We start from the raw sequence: 22,226 nt of genomic DNA on the forward strand, positions 1-22,226 counted from the left end.
ATTTGGAACACACTGAAAACAGTTCAGGAACCCACTTATGGGTCCCAACTCACCAGTTGAGAACCACTGGTCTCAATTTGGTCACTAAGAACTTAAAAACATGTTAGAGCCAATAAAAACTAATGTTTTTCATCTTTAATTCAACTAAAACATGTATTCTCCTTAAACTTGTTGGTAAAGATGATAAAGATGTTAAACACTTGTAACACTCTAATAAGTGATCAATGCTTCATTCATTCAAAATAAACTGATAAATACTTCCTTTTCATTTCCCATTTGAATGTTTGACATTAGAGGTGTAACTATCCATTGATGTACAGTGCTTAACAAATTTATTAGACCACCCTAACCCTAACCAAAGTAAGGTTTATGCCACAGCTGCCCTAAATTAACAGCACTGGCAATTACCAAAATCATTTTTTATGTTTCTGCAATGGTTAATACACCAACTTACTGATTTATCAAAAAAAAGAAAAAATTGTAAAGCAAATTAATATTTTGTGATTAATATGTCAAATTTATAGTTATTTACTTGCATTCCTAAACAGAAAAATGAGTTTTAGTAGTTGAATGTTATGCTTGATTCATTTCTGACTTCTCAGAGAAGCCCAGTGAGCCGGCTCAAATTTGGGTGAATTCAGTTTGAAATTCCTCATTCCTGTTCAAAATGGTTAAAAGGGGAGAGCTCAGTGAAAATGAAAGAGTCCGCATTAAAGCACTTCATGATGCTGGATGGTCTCTGAGACAAATACGACAGGTGGTCTAATAAATTTGTTAAGCACTGTATATCAATAAATCGAGTGTTTAATTAATCATCCAATCTGATTGATAGAAAGTCATAAGATCAATCTACATCGATGCTTTTACTTTGAAATTCCCCCACACACCTATTGACAGTCTCAGCCCCACCGGCTTCCTAAACAAGCTAGCGATGCCAGTAGTTTGTTATATCTGTGTTTTCATCAGGGTGCAGATGGTCAAGTGGTTTAAGGTGCAACCCATATACGCGGACGGCCCGGGTATGAATCCGACCTTTACCGCATGTCTCTCCCCACACCCTTCCCTGTTTCCAAGTCTATCCACTGTCCTTCCTCTATCTAATAAAGGCAGAAAAGGCCCCCCCCAAAAAACCCTGCATTTTTACGTACGCACAACCGCCGTATGTGATCGTTCATGGATTAAAACCTGTCTCCTCTCTTTACAGCTAAAGTAATGCGAGTGTTGTCATCTATATGGATAAAAGTCCACTGCTGCATGTCTCCTTTGATACACTGATTCATCTCAATTTAGATGCATTATGAAGCTGTCCAAACTCAATGTAGTTCAAGCAGGACAGCTGCTCCCTGTATACCCCCCTCACCCTCTCACTCTTGTGAGTCTGGCTTCACCAGTTCTGAGGAGCAGAACTGATGAAGCCTATCGAAGAAGAGGTGAAACGTCTTCAAGATTTTGTAACCAGTCCAGTTGCCATTCGATCAGTGTTACACAACCATGACCTGGATGACTGAGAACCTACACAGACAGCCTGCAGGGGTTGTTTTTATGGGTGTACAATGTCACACGAAAGCTGTGATTACATATGACCAGTAGGGGCAGCAGAGAGGCAGAGGATATAGCGGCAGCAGAGACAACAGTGACAGACAGGTTTGAGTAAAAGCTGATAAAAATCCACACTACTCATCTAAAGATTGTGTCACTATCGCTTCTGCAGTCAAATTTACAGAACTAATGGAAAGAAGACCAGCATTTTGGCTCAGCAACTCACCCTATAAAATGGTGCATCCTTGGCTGTATTTGCGTGCAAGTGAACTCCCATTGTCCTAGAGGCATCTACTCCCTACGACTGTTAGAGTGAGGAGGAGGCCCTCATTTTGAACTTCAAACTACATTTTAAAGTGCTCTTACATTTTTAATTATTGAGTCTGTTTGTTTTGTTGAGCAGCAGCCCCCTGCAGAGATGTTGGCTGTCATTAAAATCCTCATAAATGATGAAAAGTGAAGGAATCCTGACCTAAAAACAAGCTGAACTTTTGTGAACAGCCTCTCCTGACATTCTGTGTTGGCAGAGAAGCAGCAGAGAGACACTGAGTTTTAATGTGAAATTGCTTCATTCAGGGTTTTTTAGCGCTTTTAATTACTTGGTCCATTTATTTTGGAGAGGAGGAGAACTCTGCAGATAATTTCTGCTTTCATTTAAAAGCCTGATGAAAGATGAACACAGAAGGAATCGTAGCCTGGAAAGATGATAGGCTGAAGTTTGCAGCAGCCCTGCTGATGTCTGTTTTACAGCTGCAAAAACATCACCAGAAGGAGCTAAAACTAAATATGCAGAGGTAGACAAAATTAATTAATTACATTCACTTCCTTAGCTGTCAATCCATTTATAAAGACATTAACTTCATTAACAGTTGGTTGATAAAATGTTCAAATTTGTTCAAAGTCTGAGGTCCTCTCCTGTGTCTTCTCTAGTAAAAATGTTGAACTGTACATACGCAAATCTTCACAAATTGTCTACATTCATTAATCATTCTAGTCAGCCAGTTTAAAAAGGCTAGAAACACCAGCCAGTTTCACAATCACATGGCTCCTGTTGTATAAAACAGACAATTATATGCAACAATCTAGGGCTGGGCAATAAATAAAAAATTAGATTAAATCGCAATATGGCCTACTGCAATTTTCAAATCGCAGGAAGTGCAATATTTCTGTGTCAAAATAGCACTTTAAAACTTTTTTTTTTTTTGCAGGAGAGATGTTATATATTACATATCATGCAATCATTCTAGTGCAGGGGTCATCAAGTAGATTTGCTTAAGGGCCAGATCTAGTCTTGACAGAGGCTCTGGGGGCCAGACTTTCAAATAAACAGAAATTAAATAAAAGTTTCGGTCAGGTTAAACATATCATTTTGTGAGTATTTGTATTTTTACAAGGAGACAGGTCTGCTCACAGAATTGGCTAGGCCCCTGAAAATATCAGAGAATGGGCCGTCCAATTGTAATTTAACAGCAATATTAACTCATTGTTGACATTTTTTAGCCCCTTTTCACAACTTCATTCAGACATTTCTGTAACATTCTTAACCCATTTTTGATCATTTTTGCCACTTTTCACCCTTTTTGTAATGTTCCAGCCAAATATTGTCTCTTTGTGCCACTCTTTAACCCCCTTTCACTATTTTTTCAAGCTATTTTTGCTATATTTTGGCACTTTTAACACATTATTTATATTTTTTGCCTCTTTATCCCATTTTTGCCATTCTTTAACCCCTTTTAAACCACTTTTCCTGCTCATTTTTATCTATTTTGTGCCATTATTTTATCAATTTTTGCCACTTTTCATCTATTTTAGCCACTTTTAACCCCTTTTCATTACTTTTTTGCACCATTTTCACCACTGTTGACAAATTTTTAAAACTTCATGTCTCCTTTGTGTCCCTTTTATTCAATATTTGCTACATTTTAGCCTCTTTCACCACTTTTCCTGCCAATTTTGATCCTTTGAGCCAGTCCAGAACCATTTTTGCCCCTAACCCCTTCTAACCCCTTTTCACAACGCTATCCAGACATTTTTTCAACAATTCTACCATTCTTAACCCATTTTTTTTTTAATATATATTCACTTATAATGGATGACAAGTGAATTTCTGTGAAAGTCATTCTAAAACTATTTCAATATGAACTGTTTTGGGGGTTGATTTAACAGCTGCAGACAGCTACTCTAAAGACCACGTCTTTTCCTCTTTTTCTGAATGTCATGATCTTCTGGGGGCCAGACAGGAAGCTTTGGGGCGCCTGGTATGGCCCTTGGGCCCCCAGTTGAAGATCAGTGTTCTAGTGCCATATTTTTAGAATAGTTCACAAAAAATAATATTTTCTTCATTTGTGTATTTTTTCTTATTCAATTATGAGAATTATATAAAAAAAATCATTCCCTTTGATACAACAGTTCATATCACATGTGCAAAAAAAAAAATCATCACCATTTGATATTTTTCAAAAATTGTTCTGCCCTACTTTAATCTGATATTGTGTTGGTTATCATACAGAATTAAGTTTTGCTTGTTTTTGTTGTAAAATGCACGAGATGAGGAACTCAAGAAATAATCGCTTATTAAATTGCAATCCCAAAATTAGGGAGAAAAATCTCAATTAGATTATTTTCCCAATCGTTCAGCACTACAACAATTCTTTACATCAGAGGTTCTCAACTGGTCCAGCCTCTGGACTCACCAGTCCGTCTTACGACAAATCGTGATCCAAGTTTCCAAAACAATTTCCACAATGCATGTTTAGTTAACTGAATATTTTACAGTTTGGAGCATGATTGGAACAAAATATATGATATGAAAAAGAGAAAGGAGAAAATTGACTTCATTATCATGGGAAAAGTAGCCTTCCGTTGCAAGGAAAGTAGACAAATTAGTTGAAATATTGATAAAAAATTTTAATGTACCCAATTTCACAGTTAGACCGTGCAAAATAAAAAGTATCGATGCATGTCCAATAAGGACTTCAGGACTTTTTGCCACCAATTTTTTTAACAGACACCGAGCTGAAAACTGCTCCGCGACCTACTTTTGGGTCCCAACCCACCAGTTGAAAACCACTGATTCAGTAATTTCATAGGAGAGGCCTGTGTGCATTACGTGGAGCAACAACATAACATATCCAAACATGAACGATAAGTTTGCACAGCACACTATCCAGCCAAACACATTTTTAAAGTGAATATCAGAAAACAATAGCTTCATTATAGTTTTAAATTTCTGGACAGCAGTGACTAATAGACTAAACTTGAGCTGGGTGCTCCAGTTAAATTGCTCCAAACTCATTTTTACTGACATAACACAGCCTCTTCCATTTGTTAACCTTGCAGGCATGAATTGAAAGGCAGATTGAAGGTTCCTGGGTTTAAGTGTCCCAAGGCAAAATGCTAAATGGCTACAAAACGCTTCTTTTAAAGCACTAGCAGCACAGTGGAAAAATCATTTCACACAAGAATTTCAAATATTAATTTCTAGAATTCTGTGATCTCAGAAACATTTTCAAAAGAGGCATGCTTTAGCCCCAAAAACCCCACTGCTAATATTTTTCTCTGTGCTCCATCTCCAACTTCCCTGATGCACAGTTGCTACATGAGGCGTCATCTTGGCTCGGTGGCTGCATCATTAGCAATAGCAACACTAGCTCTCGTTGCTTACAAGGCTGTTACTGACATACAACAAAATAGAGGGGGGAGATAAATCGGCCGTTAAAAACTAGCTGTATTGTGGCTTTTGCCTCAAACATGGAGTACAGATTACATAGAAGTTTTGAGCCGTCGGCGTGCAATTCTCTCCAGAGTTCACTTCTCCCACTTTCTTTGAATGCCTCTCTTACAGCAGAGCTCACTCATCGACCCATCTATGAAACTCTCCTCCACACATTGTTTTTGTATCAGCAGAGGAGAGAAGCGTGGCAGAGTGATGGATGTAAACAGAACTAAACGTGGTAATCTGTAAAATATGCTGCAAGATAATGCAAGATTACATATAGGTAAGACATCTCCAAAGACATGACCCCAGTAAGTGTTGCTGAAAAGACAGGATTCAAAAAAATCTCATAAAGACACTCGACCCCAAGATGATTTGCCCGGGTGCATGCTTTTTGCCAGAAAGTTCCTGCCACAGTTAAATATGTCAGAGAGAGAATGGTATAGCTGCTCATAAATGTGATTTACTTCTTCACAAATACAGGGCCTTATCTCAGTCTAACATTTCAAACCATCAACAACTAGGAGTTAAAAGGTGTGTGCCTCCAGATGAGTTTTTTTCCCACATGATAAAACAGGAGAGCTCCTTGACCAAGGTCTACAGATGCTCTCATGTGCTGGTCCAGTGTGCATCAGCACAGATAACGGGCTAATGCAATCAAAGCTGTGAGCCTGAATGTGAAGACTAGACTGCAGGTTTTGACCACTGGCTGCATGTTAAGACTAGTGAATTTTCATAGCTATGCTTCACCCTTAATGGGGGAAATAATAATCGTTTCTATAATAAACAACAGTAAACATAACAAAGAAAACACTTTAGCACCCTATAAGACTGAGGATATTATGACTTGTGATTTTTTTAGCTGAAGGCTCTTTGCATTATTGATGTTTTTTTAAAAAAAGCATATGACTGTAGTCTTTTCAAAATATTTTTTATGTTGATTTTTACCTTTTCTGCGTACTAATTTTTAAAAAATCCAAGACAAGGACGTATTTTGAGTTGTAGACACTCAGCCCATGCAAATTTCATCTAGGGCTGGGCAGTTAATTGAAAATAAGATCATATCGCAATATGGCCTGCTGCAATTTTCAAATCCCAGACAGAGCTATACTTCTGTAACCTGAAATTTGTGTCAAAATAGCAGTTTAGAACTTTTTTGGCAGCACAGATGTTATGCACTACACATCATCCAGTCATCCACAGGCAGTTTTTCTAACCAAATATGAGAATGACATAAAAATTATAACTCCCTTCAATACATCAATTTCTATCCAACTTGCAACACGAGTCAAAATCATCACAGATAGTTCTCTTTTCTTGGTTATAATATAGAATGATTTATTGCTCGTGTTTGTTGGTAAAAATTGCAATACTGGGGAGGGGGGGGTCGCAATTAGATTATTTTCCCAAATTGTTCAGCCCTTACTTCATCAGATAAAAGTGTTTAGATTTGCCCTTGATTCTAAGATCCCTAGGTACAGGAAAAATTACCAGACTTTTTCAAAGTCTACTAAAAGTGAGGCACTTTAGGAACGAGTCAAACATGCAGGCTAACAGCCAACAAAGTCTGTCATTTAGGGATCTACTTGCTAATATTGAACTGACAATAAAAAGATCCAACACCTGTTTCACTTTTAAGACCTGCACTCCAACAGTGAACATTTAGACTGATGATCAGACTATTCCAGTTTCTGATACATTTTTTTATAATCGAGTTCACAAGTTTCATTCATATGAGATTATTTTATATTTAAGCCCAAATGCTGTCTTTGTTTAAGGCTTTCCTAATTGCAAATCCTAATAAGCATGTTAATGTTAAATAAACGAGAGCTCCTTGTTGCACAGCAGACTAGAGTAGATCCTGAAAAAAGCACTTCTTTGTGGAATGGGAATGTGTTATGAATCAGGAAGCTAGGATCAGCTAGGATGCTGATTCCCTTTTCAAGGGCCGGGAGTACTGCACGGAGGAGCCATGGGATCCTGAGGTCTAGCATTTCACAATAAAAGCACTCTGGCAGAGACTTGTACTGTATTAGGCCTGTTATTCAGAAAGCTCTCCAAAGCACAGGAGGCTGTAAGCTCTTTCTCAGTGATGCATGTTAGCATGAAGAGCAGAGGGAAATTTAAGTCAGAAAATGGCACTGAAAGCATCCCTGGAAGTTTCATAAAGTTGTTTTCCAAGTTGACATCCATGTAAAAAACTGATCCAAAAAATAGTGCCCATAATTACTGATTCATGGATAAACAGACGTGTGACGAAGGAAAGAAATCAGAACATTTAGATCAGTGATACTCAACGTGTGGCTCTTTTGTGATTATCTGTGGCTCTTTTATGTCTAAATTTAAAATATTACTCCCCCAGAAAACCTTAAAAAAGGGAAACTGTTTTGCTGCTTTTTACATTTTTTGCTATATTTCACGTATTTAAGCTACCTTTTGTCATTAAATACAGATTTTTTCCTATTTTTTCAACTTCTTGTTGCCACTTTTATCCCATTTTTGCCTTTTCACCGTTTTTTTGCCACTTTTCGCCCATTAAAGCTACATTTACTATTAAATACCACTAGTTTCCTATTTTTTGCCCATTTTTGGCACTTCTTCTAGCCTCTTATATTCCATTTTTTGCCCATTTTATCATCCTTTTGCTATTAAACACCACTAGTTTTCTTATTTTTTGCCAATTTTTGGCACTTCTAGCCTCTTATATTACATTTTTGCCCATTTTAGCATCCTTTTGCTATTAAATACCACTAGTTTCCTATTTTTTGCCCATTTTTGCCACTTCTTCTAGCCAACTTTTATCCCATTTCTTGCACATTTAAGCATCCTTTTGCCATTTAATACCACTTGTTTTCTATTGTTTGCCCCTTTTTGTCCACTCTTGACTGCTTTTTGCCAATTTTAGTCACTTTTCACTCATTTTTTTTGCCGTGTTTTGCCACTTTTGGACAATTTTTTGCCACCTGTAACTCATTTTTTTGTAACCTCTCACCCGTTTCTGCTACTTTCTGGCTCTTGTTCCACCTTTTCTCCCCATTTTTGTTGCTTTCTGACCCTTTTTGCCATTTCTAACTTATTTTTATTGCTACGTCAAGTCGTTTTTGCCACTTTTCATCACTTAGATTGTGGCTCTTGCAAAGGTATTTTCAACAATTTGGCTCTTTGGTTGAGCAGGGTTGAGTAATACTGGTTAAGATAACATCCATTTAGGGAAAGAAAGTAACATTAACAATAAGGTACAAGTAAACTACAAGAGTTTGCTAACTCAGTATTAAGTGCTATTTTGAAATAGAGGACAAACAATGCTGTAGAGTTGGACATGGAGCTCTATGGAGACTGAATCACAGCATGAGACAGACCCCTGTGGATATTCAAAGAACCACAGCTTTTGTCATTCTGCGTTTGCTTCCTTTAAAGCCCTAAAGGTTGGCTGTGTAGATAGGTACAGCTGCCACATTGATGACATCCAGCACGCCCAGTTTGAGGCGCCGTTTGTACTGAGATGATCATATTTTCCTCAGAGTGAGCCGTATCGACAGCCAGGCAGTCGGAGTGCGTGTTTGAGTGTTTCTACTGCTGTGACAGTGAGCTTTCTGCTGATTATGACATGACAGGGAGAGAAAGCAGGGGCAGACATGGCGGACGTGGTGTTTTTCTGCCTGGCTGGAGAGCCGTGGCACACCATTTGTCTTTATCCATACTGTTGACAGGAGCAGCCTCCAGCTCCCCCCCGTGTGACCACCACATATTTATCCTGTTTCCTCTCTCCACTCATCCTCCTCCCTCAATTCTGATTCGTTTCCATTTAAGTGATTACTACAGTGAGTTTTTATTGCGTGGGAAAAGTGAGAGTGGCTGCCTCTTTCATAGACAGGCGTGCATAGGCTTGTATACAGAATATATTGGCTAACAATGCACGGGGAGAGTACATGTTTCTCTGTGATGAAATGTAATCTAGTTACCGCCGCTTTACTCCATCAGCAGCAGCCAATAAAACCGCAGCGCACACACAGGAGAGCATCTAGATTGTGATGTCTTCTCTCCTTATTGCACACACACACAAATTAGACCTTGCCTCCCCCTGCCCACATGGCCCCCCCCTGATAACCACAGAGCAGTGCTGCAGAGCATTAATGATTAATCTGTGTTCATTTCTGGGCCGCCTTAAACACTATGATTAGCTTTAGCTTCCGTCCTTTTCAGGCCTCATCTGCGAGGTGTTTGATCAACATGCTCGCTTGCTCCGGACGCCTTCAGCATGGACGCTTTCTAACAGGATTAAGGCCACTCCACTGCCATGCACTCTCTCGCCGAACAATGCAAGTCACTTTTATTTTTAAAGCTCAGGCTATCTCAAGTCAAATGCTGTGCTCTCTTTAGCCACGTGGATGCTTCAAGTGTGGGGCCTGCTTCACTAATTAGACTTTTGTTTGGATTAAATATTAATCCGTGATCTGTTGCGAGGCTGTCTCACTGTATCAAACAGGCCAGAAATACACCAAAGGCCGAGGGTAGAGAGATAAAAATCAGGCTGCTTCTTCCCTTCAACAACTTCTACAGCTCCCTAAAGAGAGATAACACCAAATCAGCGTAATTATTTTCCTTTGCATGGGGTTTAGTGTATGAAGCAGATTCAGTGAGTCAGCTGTGGGAGCGGATATACGCATGGGTGGACAAAGTGTGAGCAAAAATCACACATGGGCTGCAAGGACACATGTAGAGGACACGCTAACGTGCTCATACAGAAACATGGGAATGCATTAATCTCATATTACACTAAAGACCTCACATGAAACAAATATACATAAGAATAAACACTAAAACACGTTAGACTGTGTATAATTGACGTTTGCATGATGTATGTGTAAATACACATTCATAAAAGAGCCGATGCATTATGGATGTGTTCATTTATTCATGAGGCAGTGAGAAGCAGGTCACCCTGTTTACTTCGGCGGAGACTTTCTGTCAGATGTGTCTCTGCTGGAGCAGAAACAGCAGCCAGGTGAGCCCGTATTAGTGTCAGCAGGCAGAGGAGGCGTAAAGATGGGGGAGAGTTTGGTGTCTAAAGGAAAGTCGTCACACTAAAATGTAAGTGTGAGTGTGACTGCATTAAAAAAATTGGATCCTTTACATTTTCTGATAATACTTTATGGTAAGATCCACAATACAAGGCAAAGTTAACAGGTAACCAACCTCTAGTTAACCAGGAAATGACAAATGGACTGGAGCTTGTACAGCATTTTTTACATCACAGGTCATGCTTATTCATTTATTTTCTCCATATTCACACACTGACGGCGAAGGCTGCCATGTAGAATATCCATCCATTTTCTGTATCGCTGTCATTGGGCGAGAGGCAGGGTACACCCTGGACTTGTGGGAGAAGACGGAGAACCCGGATAGAACCCACGGATGCACGGGGAGAACATGCAAACTCCACACAGAGAGGCCCTGATCAGGAAGCAAACCAGGGACCTTCTTGCTGGCAACAGCGCTAACCCCTGCGCCACCATGCAGCCGCCATGTACAGCAGTAATCAGTATTAGGCCCCAGTGTTAATTTTGTCTACTAAACCTTTTTTTCCATGACAAAAACTAGACTAAGACGAACAAAAATAGATCTGCGATGACTAAAACTGGACTAAAATGTAATGTAGTTTTCATCTGACATTCAAAATCCATGATACTTATGCATTGTGGGTAAATCTGTCGAAAAACAATGCATCTGTATCTGTTCTGCCTCTCAGCTGTAGAAAGCAGGGACCCCAGGTTTAGCAGAGTGCAGAGAACACACTACCATGATTTGGTACCAGATTTAGGCAAGAAAATAAATGCTTGGACTAGAAGTAAAGGCTAAAATGTGAGGACTTTTTATGGACTAAAACTAGACTAAAATGATTTGAGTTTTTGTCGACTAAAACTAGACTAAAACTAAAAAGGATAGAAGACTAAAATATGAATAAAACTAAAATGCATTTCATTTAAAGACTAAAACTAAGACTAAAATTAAAAATAGCTGCCAAAATTAACACAGATCTGTGCATACGGAGACGAATTCAGGAGTGTACGCACATTTTTTTGTTGTATTGGTGTTTCATCCACATGAAAGCAGCATTTTGGGTGACTGTACACGATACTCTTTGAAACTGGGTCCCAGAGTGAACAAATCTGTAAATGCCTACCATTTCGTCTCCATGTGAAAAGCCAACTGCATCTTTCATAAGACAATTATGTCATACATACAATTTAGCAGCATGCACGGGTCAAACCAAAACAACAACGGTGGATTACAGGTGTTTGTGCTGCAGAAGCTACTGAGCTTATTATGGCTCTTACAGCAAAATCTTTATACACATGCTTCATAATCTTCTTTCTTTTTGGTGTATTTCCATGGCAGAGTTACAGCACCACTTACAGGCTTGGCATATATACTACAGCATTTCAGTGGTTCTTGCTTATGCGGACATTTCCTGAAACGATCCCGTGTTCACGGGAAACGTTTGTAAAACAAAACGGAAATATATCGTTTTCGACTCTGTGTGGACGGGGCCTTAATATGAGGGAATGAAACCTTTCCAATTGCCTGCTTGTCTTTATGCTTTGGAGAAAAGTGATTATGTACAGCAGCACCTGGGGTTTTAAAAATAGTTACAGTATTGCTTAAATTAGTCATGAAGACAGTGCTGTGTAATGTGCACATTTTTGCAACAAATGCATTGACAGTATATTTCCATTTCCACCTGCAGAACCACTGCCTGTGTTTGAAGATGCATTAAAAAAAACACCTGCTCATGATAATCTGACAAACAATGAACGCTTGTATACATCGATACATGTATCCTCAAGCGCCATGGCGCTGCACAGCATGCACAGGGCTGGCACCAGCGCATGGTCTTCTCTGTCAGACTGTTAAAGCTGAACTGTTTATTGCGCACCAGTGGCTGTAATGTGATACAGGGCAATGTGAGTGTAACAAAACACTTCAATTCCTCTTTCTGAGTGTAGATCAGTGATGAGAAATGCTAACATTTACTAATAACCGCCGCAGCAGCGATGCCAGACACAATAAAAACCATCTGAGTTTTTATATGATTAAACTTTTTACTACATTTTAAACTTATCTTTACCCCTTTTAGTGGTACTTTGTGGTATTTTAGGAGCTCAAGTATTTTGTAATGTTTTTATAAACTTCCGGTGAAGGGAAACCACGGCTGGAAGGAGCTCACAATTGAAGCACAACAGTAATAATAAATTCCTATCACATCTGTTTAGAAGCACATGGAACATTACTTCATATTCAAGGATCATATTTTGTATTAGTCGATTATCATTTTCATATCAAATCAGGGAGGGGGGAGGAAAGAGAGAGGAGAATGCACGTATATGCCATAGACGGAGAGGAAAAGGGAGAAACTTTGCTTGCTCCTCTGTCCTGATGAAGCTGAGTTTTCTGATTAAGTGTAAGAACAATGATTCAACTAGAAATTACTTCCAGCGCTCCCCTGAACTTTGCCTTATAAATGCAGTTATTCTTAGAGCATTTTGACAAAGGATTAAATGAAACAACGCTTGAGGCATGCTTTGCTTGCTGTGCTTGCACGTGCACACCAACAACTTCCTCTGTATTCTTATTTTTGAACACCTGGTGGTAGTACTGTATACCTCTGTAAAATTCGGGGAGGGTATGATGGCATTAAAAATAAAGACCACCCAATCCTAGCAGCACACAAATCTTATCTTTTGAGACGGCAGAGCTGAATCAATTTACACTGAATCAGAACAAATCATCCTCTATGTTCATGAATCATCAGTAGATCAGACTGTAGCCTGTGAATCGTGATTAAAATTGGGTTGTCCTGAGGAGTGTTTGTAGAGAATTAACTATGCTAACCTTATTGTAAATATTTACCATAACTACAGGCTCTTTATTCAAAAAAAAAAATCCACAACTGTGATCAGAAACTATCAAAATAGAGTCTAATTCTGCTGGAAACACAATGGTACCTTAAATCCAGCTGAAATGGTCAAAAACAAAGACTAATTAGCTGTGATAACTTGGCATGTTTGAACCTTTTATTCTCTCCCGCACCAACCAAAATACAACAGCATGGCAGAAGTCAGGGTGCCAACTTTAAAGCTTCAAAAGGCAGGAAACATACCAACAGAGGATGTCAAAGTTGCTAAATGTCCAATGCTTATGCAGTCTATGGTATGGCCAGATGGAGGGCAGGCATAGGAAGTGACCTTCTCCCCTCCTGTCTCCTCTCATCTTCCCTCCCCTCTCGTCTCTGAGCTCCTCATCCACTTCATTTCCATCCTTACTGCCTGCTTCTCCTTCACCCATTCTCTCTGAATATAGGATTTCATCTCCTCTGCCTCTTTTCTTCCATCCAATTTGCCTACTTTGCCCTTCTTCTTCACTCTCTCTGCTCCTCTTTGGCATCCACCGCCGTGCAGTACAGGCTGTTGGTGTCTGCAGGAGCCAAAGCCCCGCTCAGTGAGAGAGCGTACAATGAAATGAGGGATTTGCGAGGCGCTCTATTGTTCCATGTATTCATGCAGGATAATGGGACATTTCCGGCAGGCTGGAGAGACGAGCGTAGAGCCCGGCTCGGGGATCAGAGAGCTCTGGCTTCACACGGAGCTGCTGAATATAGACGACATTAACGTCCCACACAAAGAGAGTCTGAGGGCCAATACAGAGCCGAGAACAACATTCAGAGGGAGAGGAGCCAAGAGCGGCGAGAGTGACGTAGTCGGGACTTTTTCTTCATTTCTGATGAAATGATGAGTGTATTACTCCACATCCACACCATATATTTGATAACTACACACTCAGTAAAGCTAGTTCTCAAGGAAAATGCCGAATAATTGCTGGTTTGATCCTATAGACCAAATAAAGATGTTGCCTTAAGCTCTTCTGCAGAAAGCAGGCTTTACTCTTTGTATTTAATCCAAAAAAACAGCAGAAATATAAGAAATATGATGTGATTAATACATAAATCTTAGGCGCAATGCTGACAAACCAGTTTAGAGGTTGCTTTCCATTCAAAATACTGAAGATGCTTTCTGTCAGCACTGGAAGAAACATGCTCAAAAGCATGCAAAAGTAGTTGATTTTCTCTGATTTTTACCTCTATTTCAAAATATACACAAGCACCTTGGGAAAAGCAACAATTTTTCTGTGAGCAAATCTGAACCAAGTCAATCATTTTAGACTATTTTCAACATTTTCCTCCCAAGATATAGAGAAATAGTCACCAGACTAGCAAGTCAGGAGAATAATTGATGGCTGCCACCCTACTGTTGATGCACATGGTGTCAAAAATAAACGGCGACGTGCTGTCCATCTGTCTGGTTAAACTGATGCAAACACTGATGAAATATTGATGAAATACTGACGAAATACAGGAAAGTGTTTTGTAAACAGGCACCAACTGAGTATGCCTTTACTGGTCTGTTTTATGGCCATTTATTACCACATAAAGGATGGCAGACTCTATACGAAACAGCTGCCATGAGAGAAGCAGGCTATGAATTTTTAACGCTGAGGTGAGAGTGCACAACAAACGCACTGTGGAAACAAACGTCCATATGCTTAGTGGGGAAGCATTCACACAAAAGCACACGCACGGTGCAAAAAGCCTACAACTGTGAGCAAAAAGCGTGCTGACATTTCACTCGAATCAATACAGACGCACTCACACATGCTGCCGAGAGAGAGGGAGAGAGAGAGAGAGAGAGAGAGAGAGAGAGAGAGAGAGAGAGAGAGAGAGAGAGAGAGAGAGAGAGAGAGAGAGAGAGATAGAAAGATAGAGTGAGAGAGGGAGAGAGAAAGAGAGAGAGAGATGCCATGCTGCAGTGCTGGAGCATCCAAACAGTCCTGGACAGCACAAACCTCGACCTGCTGCCTGCAAGGCAGCTGGAAGCTTTTCTATGATCCTGTAATCAGTGTTAGGGTAAGAGGAGTGGTCACACATTCATATTAGTTTTTGGTTGTATATAGTTATGTAAGGTGTTGCTTTTATAATTCAAGCAATGTGTTACACTCTTTCATAATAGTAAGCTGTCACTAGAAAAAAAAAACTGTCCTATCCTTTCAGTCACAACAAAAGAGACTTTTTAAGCACTTAGCTGCGCACCTCAGAAAGAAACCACAGCTGTGTCTATGTCGGCAGGTCGCTAGGTAATTCATCAGTGAGGAAAGCATTTACTTTGTGGAAATATCACCATTATGAAGCTTTTTTAGATGCATGGTACAAGTTCAACATAAAAGCAAAACATTCTTGCCAGATTCATTCATTGATTGTCAGATTTTGGGTATATTAAAGAGAAATCAAGGTTCTCCTGTGTGTCTAAATAAGACTGTATGACAGTAGAGTCCATACATTCAAAGGTAGGGATGCACAATTTTGCATTACTGCCAAAATCAGATGCGCCAATGTTCACAAATTAACTTCAGCCAATACTAAGGTCAATACAAATATATAAAAATGATGTTCAGGCCTAAAATGTCAGTTGTTTAAACAAATGTTAAAGTTCACAGACTAAGGATGAAAAAAGAAAAATACTAAAGCTGATTTAGGTCTTTATATCCTGGCTAAAACTGCACAAATTCTTTCACACATCCCAGTATTTACAATGGATATAAGCTTATATCTATAGCCTTTATAAGCAAGTATTTACAGATGATATAAGCTGATATTTACAGTTAATATAAGCTGATATTTGCAGTCGATATAAGTTGGTGTTTACAGTTGATATAAGCCGATATGTAAAGCTGATACAAGCTGATATTTATAGCTGATTTAAGCCGTTATTTGCCGCTGATATACGCTGACAACTATAGCAGATATAAGCTGATATTGACAGCTGATAAAAGCAAATATCTACAGTCAGGAAAAAGCTGATACAAGCCAATATTTACGGTCGATTTAAGCTTCTATCGCCTGTTTACAGGCGATAGAAGCAGATATTTACAAGTGATAAAAGCTGATATTTAAAGCTGATATTAGCCAGTATTTACAGCTAATCTTAGCTGATATTTACAGCTGATATAAGCTGAAATATACAGCCAATTTAGGCCGATATCGACAGCAGATATAGATCAATATTTACAGCTGCCGATATATACAATACCATCTTGTTGGCTAACCAACATGTGGCAACTTTGGTAAGGCAAAAGTACCACATTGGTTCCCAACCAGGAGTCCAGGACCCCCTAAGGATTTGTCTGCGCTAAGACTGTCAAAATTAGATTATTGAATATTAACATCAATCATCGAAAACCCATTGAAATGCTTTTTCAAAGGTTTCTGGGTTAGAAAACATGCATATGCCTATCTTTTAAGGTTTTATCAGTGAAAAATTGACATCTGTATCAATTTTTGACAGCAATGTCACTTTTTGGCATTTAGCTTTTCTAGATAAAAGCAGGAGGGGCTCCTAAGAGAAAAGGGGGTTATTACTGCTTCTTCACTCCTTTCCTCGGACTGTAACACAGTAAAATGCCTGGTAACTAATCAGGTTTTGATTTCAGTTGTTATTTTGGCTTCTCATAAACATGAAAACAAGATAAATTAGATGCTACATGTGTCTGCTGGTTTGTCTAGGGATGTACAGATGCATCAGTTAAACATCAGAACAGTCGATATGGACCCTGTTTACAAACACTGGCCATCTGCATGTGGGCATGAACCGATGTCAGCTGTTTCACTGTTGTGTTACATCATTTCAAAACTTACATTTAGCACACTTAACAGCTGATTCAGAGAATGGATTTATTATTGGTTAGAAGCAGTGATCTGCAGGACAAAATCATGATCTGTTTTGTGGTCAAAATGAGGGAAAAATTGGCACTGTGGAAGCGTTGTATCAAAAGAAAGGAAGATAAGGAAACATCTGCATCTGCCATGGATAAATTGTTAGTTTAAACAACATCGTCTCTGTTTTTGACAACTATATAGCCCTAGTTTTATCACGTGTGGTAAATGTTTCAGTGTTTTTTGTCATATGTCACCCTCAGGAGGTCTTAACCACTGCCTAATAGACACAGTAAATTCATTTTCATCTGTTATAATGTAATTAAGCAGCTACAAGTAAAAAGTAACTTTTTAGTGGGAGAAATCTTGTATAGTAAGCAGTTTTAGTAGTAATGCTGCCAAACACTAGCTTATAACACCATGGATGAGCACTTTCATTCTTCAACTGATGCCAAAATGTAAACATGAGTAGTTACACGTGGATTTTCTGCTTGAAAACAACAATCAGCGGCTGGTAAAAGTGACAGACGTGCACAGTAACACTCTGAGATGGACATGGAGGGAGAGATGATGATGACGATGGGGGGATGTTAGTGGAGGGATGCAGAGGATGCTGACTGTTGTGGTACTCACAGCTCAGAGTAGAGGATGTGCAGGTTGCCCAAATTGTCAGTGTAGTTGGCCGGGCTGAGCCAGGGCAGCACCAGCAGCAACAGAGCCTTCATGGTCAACACTCGGCTCTTTTTCTCCCCTCTGCGCTGAAGCTCTCTCCTCTTCTATTCCCCCCTCCTCCCCCTCCTCCTCCTCCACCTCCAATTCTTCGAACCTGGCCGTGCTGACCCCCCGCTCCTTTTTTTTCTTCTCCGGAGGCACTCTCACACAGAAATAATCCTTCACTTCCTACCTTTACAGCTTCTTTTTTTCTGTCTTTCTTTCTACCTCTATGAGCGCGAGCGGGGCACGTTCCTCCTCTGCCTCAGGCTGGCTGCGTGGTCATCTCAGCTGCAGAGGCAAACGGGCTGGCTGCCAGAGGTTGAAGACGGAGCAGAGAAGGAGGAGGAGGAGGAAGAAGAAGCAGAAGGAGCAGGTGCAGAGGAGAAGTCCGGAGGAAGAGGAGAAAGTGCAAGAAGAGGAAGGAGAGCCGTGCAAAGGTGGCACATTTGGAATACAATTTGAGATGTGCAGCCTGGTAATCTGCTCTGGGCACTGGCGAGTTGTAAGAGGATTTGCGCTCGTATGCGTGTGTGTGCTTGTCTGTCTCCCTTGGTTGGTGCGTGTGCGCGCAGGCTGTGACTTATACTGCAGCAGAAACCACTGAGGGGGGAGACGGAGCAGACCAAACAAAGGCAGGACGGGGGAGAGGTACCTGGTCCTGCTCTGATTGGCTAAAACCTCATCACACGCATATACTCTCAGAGATATACACACACACGTTCAACCTCTGCATTCACCTCCCCCCGCCTGCACATATGTTGGTCCATGAAGGGGAGGATGGAGAGCAGGGTGGGGGGGGGGGTGCTACCTCCGAACCCTCACCCCTCCCCTCCAGTGATGGACTGCTCCCTGTGCAGCAGATTGGTCTGATCGCTCCAAAGAATCTGCCTACATGTGTGGAAAACGGAGAAAAAAAGAGACAGAGCATGACCAAAACACACCAGCAAATCAATGTTCCCTCTGTGACGGGCGCTTTTCATTCCCAGTGACAGCAGAGAGAAAGGAAATAAGAAGGTTTGAAATAAATGCACTATTCATTCATGCAGTCTGCCATTCATACTTTGATTGAATTTAAGGTTTAACAGGGAGAGAGAAACAGATAAAGGAGAGCCAGAATCAGCACTGAGGGTTTTGGTGAAGTACTTTCACCCAAACAAGAATTTGACTTAGTGTTGTGGTGTAAAAAACACTAATAAAGAATTAAAAGTCAAAACAACAGCAGTTCTGCAATCCACCAATAAAAAAAACAATAAAATAACATCATTTGTATGTTTATGAAAAATTGAGATGCAACAGTTGTGAAAATCAGCACCAAAACCAATGTTTAAGGGCATTTTCACACCTCTAACTGGTCTGAATTATCAATCACTTTTAGAGGTGGGAGAAATAATCTATTCTTAGATGCATCGTGATGTGGAGGTGGAAGATTCTGAATCGATTCATAGTGTCTAATAATCGATAATCGTAAGTAATTAGTGGTGATGCTGCGCATCCACACTATTGATATTTGCATTGTTCATTTTGTTTATTTAGGGGGTTTGGGTCGTTTCCATCATTTTCATGGAATTTTGGAGAGTGTTTTTGATAATTTCTAGAATATGCCAATAAATTTAGGGAGGAAATTACTTTAATATTTGGGACATTTGCTTGCAATTTGTAGGAATTTGCATGGAATTGTTGGGGAAATTTTTATTGGAATTTTCAAGCTTTATGAGGAAATTTTACTGAAAAATTTGAGGACTTTTCATGAGATACTTTAAATATATGTTTAAGAATTTTCAAAGACTTTTATTTTTAAATTATGGGATTTCTGGGCTTTTGGAGGAAAATGTCCAAAAAAAATCTGCGTAACAACAAGACTGATATTTAAACGTATCAGAATGTATTCATCCCAAATAAGTGGGAGAAAATAAAAATAATCCCATATCTCAGGTGGTTAATACAACAATTTATATCCATTTTGCAATATAAGTAAAAATCATCAGAATTAGATTTTTTTTTTCAAAATCGTTCAGCCCTCGTTTAATCTAATATTGTGTTTATGGTAAAGAATGACTTATTGCTTGTGTTTGTTGGAAAATACATAAAAGGATACAGATGAGGTACTACAGAAATAACTGCATCTCAAATAACAATCGCAAAACTAGGTAAAAAAAAAATCACAATTAGATTATTTTCCCAAATCATTCAGCCCTAGCTGATACAGATGTTTAAAAGGGTTTCACATCCATAGCCTGATTGTCCTGGTATGAATCATGGACTTTTTTTTTTTCGATTGTTGCATTATAACGTCTGTGCTAACATAGAGACATTTACAAGCTGACCAAGGAAAATGCTCCCTAAATTGCTGGAATGTCTTGCAGTAAAAATCCTGGAAGTAAACAAAGACTAGTTGTCTCTTGTCCGTCATTGCTCCAAATACACTGTCCAATGTCAAAATGGACAGACAACAACAAGAATTGTCCATTGCCTATAATGCTGTTTGCATTCATCGCTGTAGGCAATAACAGTTTTAAAATGAGGCGCAACTGCAGCCCAAAATTATGTTGAGTGTTGTTGGTGCACTTCAGGAGAGCTTGCATTTTAATCCTCCTGAACCATGACTTGCTGCCTGTGGTCTTAAAACATGCTTGACATGGCTAACGATGCTGGTATAATTAAAAGCAGACATGCAAATATGAAAAACACAACACATCAAGGTCGGTTCATGTTCCAACAAGCCATTTTAGAGTCTTAAGTGAACTTGGTATGGTTAATTGGTCTGCAGCAGGGTTTAATTGCCAGCTTTTGCCACATCACAGACCGCACTAAATTTGCAAATCTACTAGGATCTGTCTTAACAGAAACAGGGTATGTTTTATTCCTTCATTAAAACTTTAAGTGCAATGGCTGTTTCAGACTGGGTGCCTTTCTATCGCATGATGGCTGTTGCATGTGTCAGCTCTGGGATTTCCTACCAGGCACATGAGTGCTGCATGCTGGCTGTATCTCCCTGCTGTCAAAGCCCCGTCTTTCTTCATAAGTCTGACCTCGATAAATCTCCCTACAAGGGACTTGATTTATTGTATAACTGCACGGGGAAATTTCAGAATAAAAGCATTCTGTTAAAATAAGGAGAGTTTCTCTGCAGATATGCCAAACTGGGCTTTTACTTTGAAAAGCACAAAAAGGGTTAGCATGCTGTTTATCTTCCTTGTGACATATTCTACTGATGTGGACATATGCAACTGCTAAACAATGTATTATGGCTCTTTTATCATTTCCCCGTCTTTTTGGTTGAGAGAAGCACGTGGCTTACAGTAAAAACAAGCTGGACTTTCATTCTCAATCTACTTGGTGTCTTAGATGTGCAGTGTGCATGAGGCACTGTGCTGCTCTACTCCATTGGTTCCCAACCTGGAGTCCAGGACCCCCCAGGAGGGGCACAAAAGAATTGGGGGGGGGGGGCAAGGTTCGTCTACTTTGAGGCTGCCAAAATTAGATTTGCAAATATTGACTAAAACCATGATAAAACAGTTAAGTTGTTAAAAACATTTTTTTTAATAAGGAAAGCATGCATAAGCCTTTTTAGGGCTTATCAGTGAAACTATTAAAATCTATGTTGATTTTTGATGGAAAAGTGTCACTTTTTCTTCCCTCTTGGGTCCCGGGTGGGGCTCTGCTTTTCTTAGGTACATGTAGGGGGGGTTCAAGGAAAAATGGTTAGGAAACACTTCTCTACTCCATGCACACTGAAATAAAAATAGAGCTGTGGCCACTCTGAAACAGCCATAATACTCAACATGGCAAACATTTCCTCCTGTTTGACTATTAAAAATAAGGGCAAAGTAAAAAAAAGGATGCACATAACAAGGCGGGTACAGGATCCAGTCACAAAAAAAAGTAGAAGCAAAGTAGATCTGTACACTAGGAAGCTCCTGTTCAAGGATTTATATGGAAACAAGTGGCATTCTGAGCCCTCCTGGTCTTCCTTTGACTTGCCTTACATGTTGGCCTTGTCGCCAAATAGATCCTTTAACATGAACTTCAATGTGCACAGACCTCTCTTAATTTTCTACAACAATAAAAACAATTCAGTTTATCCAGTTTGGCATGAATTAAGAGTATTCCAACTTTTGTTGGCCTCACTAGACTGCTCTGAGAGACATGTATGAGCACCAGAAACTGATGCAGATTCATACATTCAGAAATTTATCAGCACATCTCTGCCACTCTTGCTGCGGGGGGAACATGAGGGTTAAGAGAGGAGGCAGAAGGGGAGTTTGGAGATGAGGGTGCGTCCAAAGAGAGTGTTTGTTTTGGTTGAAAATCTACCCTGGCAGCCTTAAACCTGAGTATTACTGTTGGTGATCTTAAAGCATGAATCACTTTGTTTACTTTATGTGTCGTCTTCAATTTTGTCAACTTTACTACCATTGATGATTCATGTTTTGTGCCCTCCTTTTTTATTTTTCGGGGATATTTTCTCCTTATTTCTATTTCAGTCACAGTAAA

General features: G+C 39.6%; 1 protein-coding gene across 4 annotated transcripts in view; it reads right to left on the reverse strand.

Annotated features, from left to right (window-relative positions):
• lnx1 (ligand of numb-protein X 1) overlaps positions 1-22,226 on the reverse strand; it is a 107,414-nt gene that overhangs the window by 47,459 nt on the left and 37,729 nt on the right. For 2 of the 4 annotated variants that reach the window (XM_041792378.1, XM_041792377.1), the window contains exon 1: positions 17,652-17,765. The exons of the other annotated variants lie outside the window; for them this stretch is intronic. In XM_041792378.1, coding sequence (XP_041648312.1) covers positions 17,652-17,743 — 92 coding nt within the window. In that variant the 5' untranslated portion in view covers positions 17,744-17,765. Of the gene's footprint in view, positions 1-17,651; positions 17,766-22,226 lie in introns of those variants that run through there. 4 annotated transcript variants of the gene reach the window in all.

This window comes from Cheilinus undulatus, linkage group 7 (genome assembly GCF_018320785.1).
Source record: "Cheilinus undulatus linkage group 7, ASM1832078v1, whole genome shotgun sequence".
Lineage (NCBI taxonomy): Eukaryota > Metazoa > Chordata > Actinopteri > Labriformes > Labridae > Cheilinus > Cheilinus undulatus.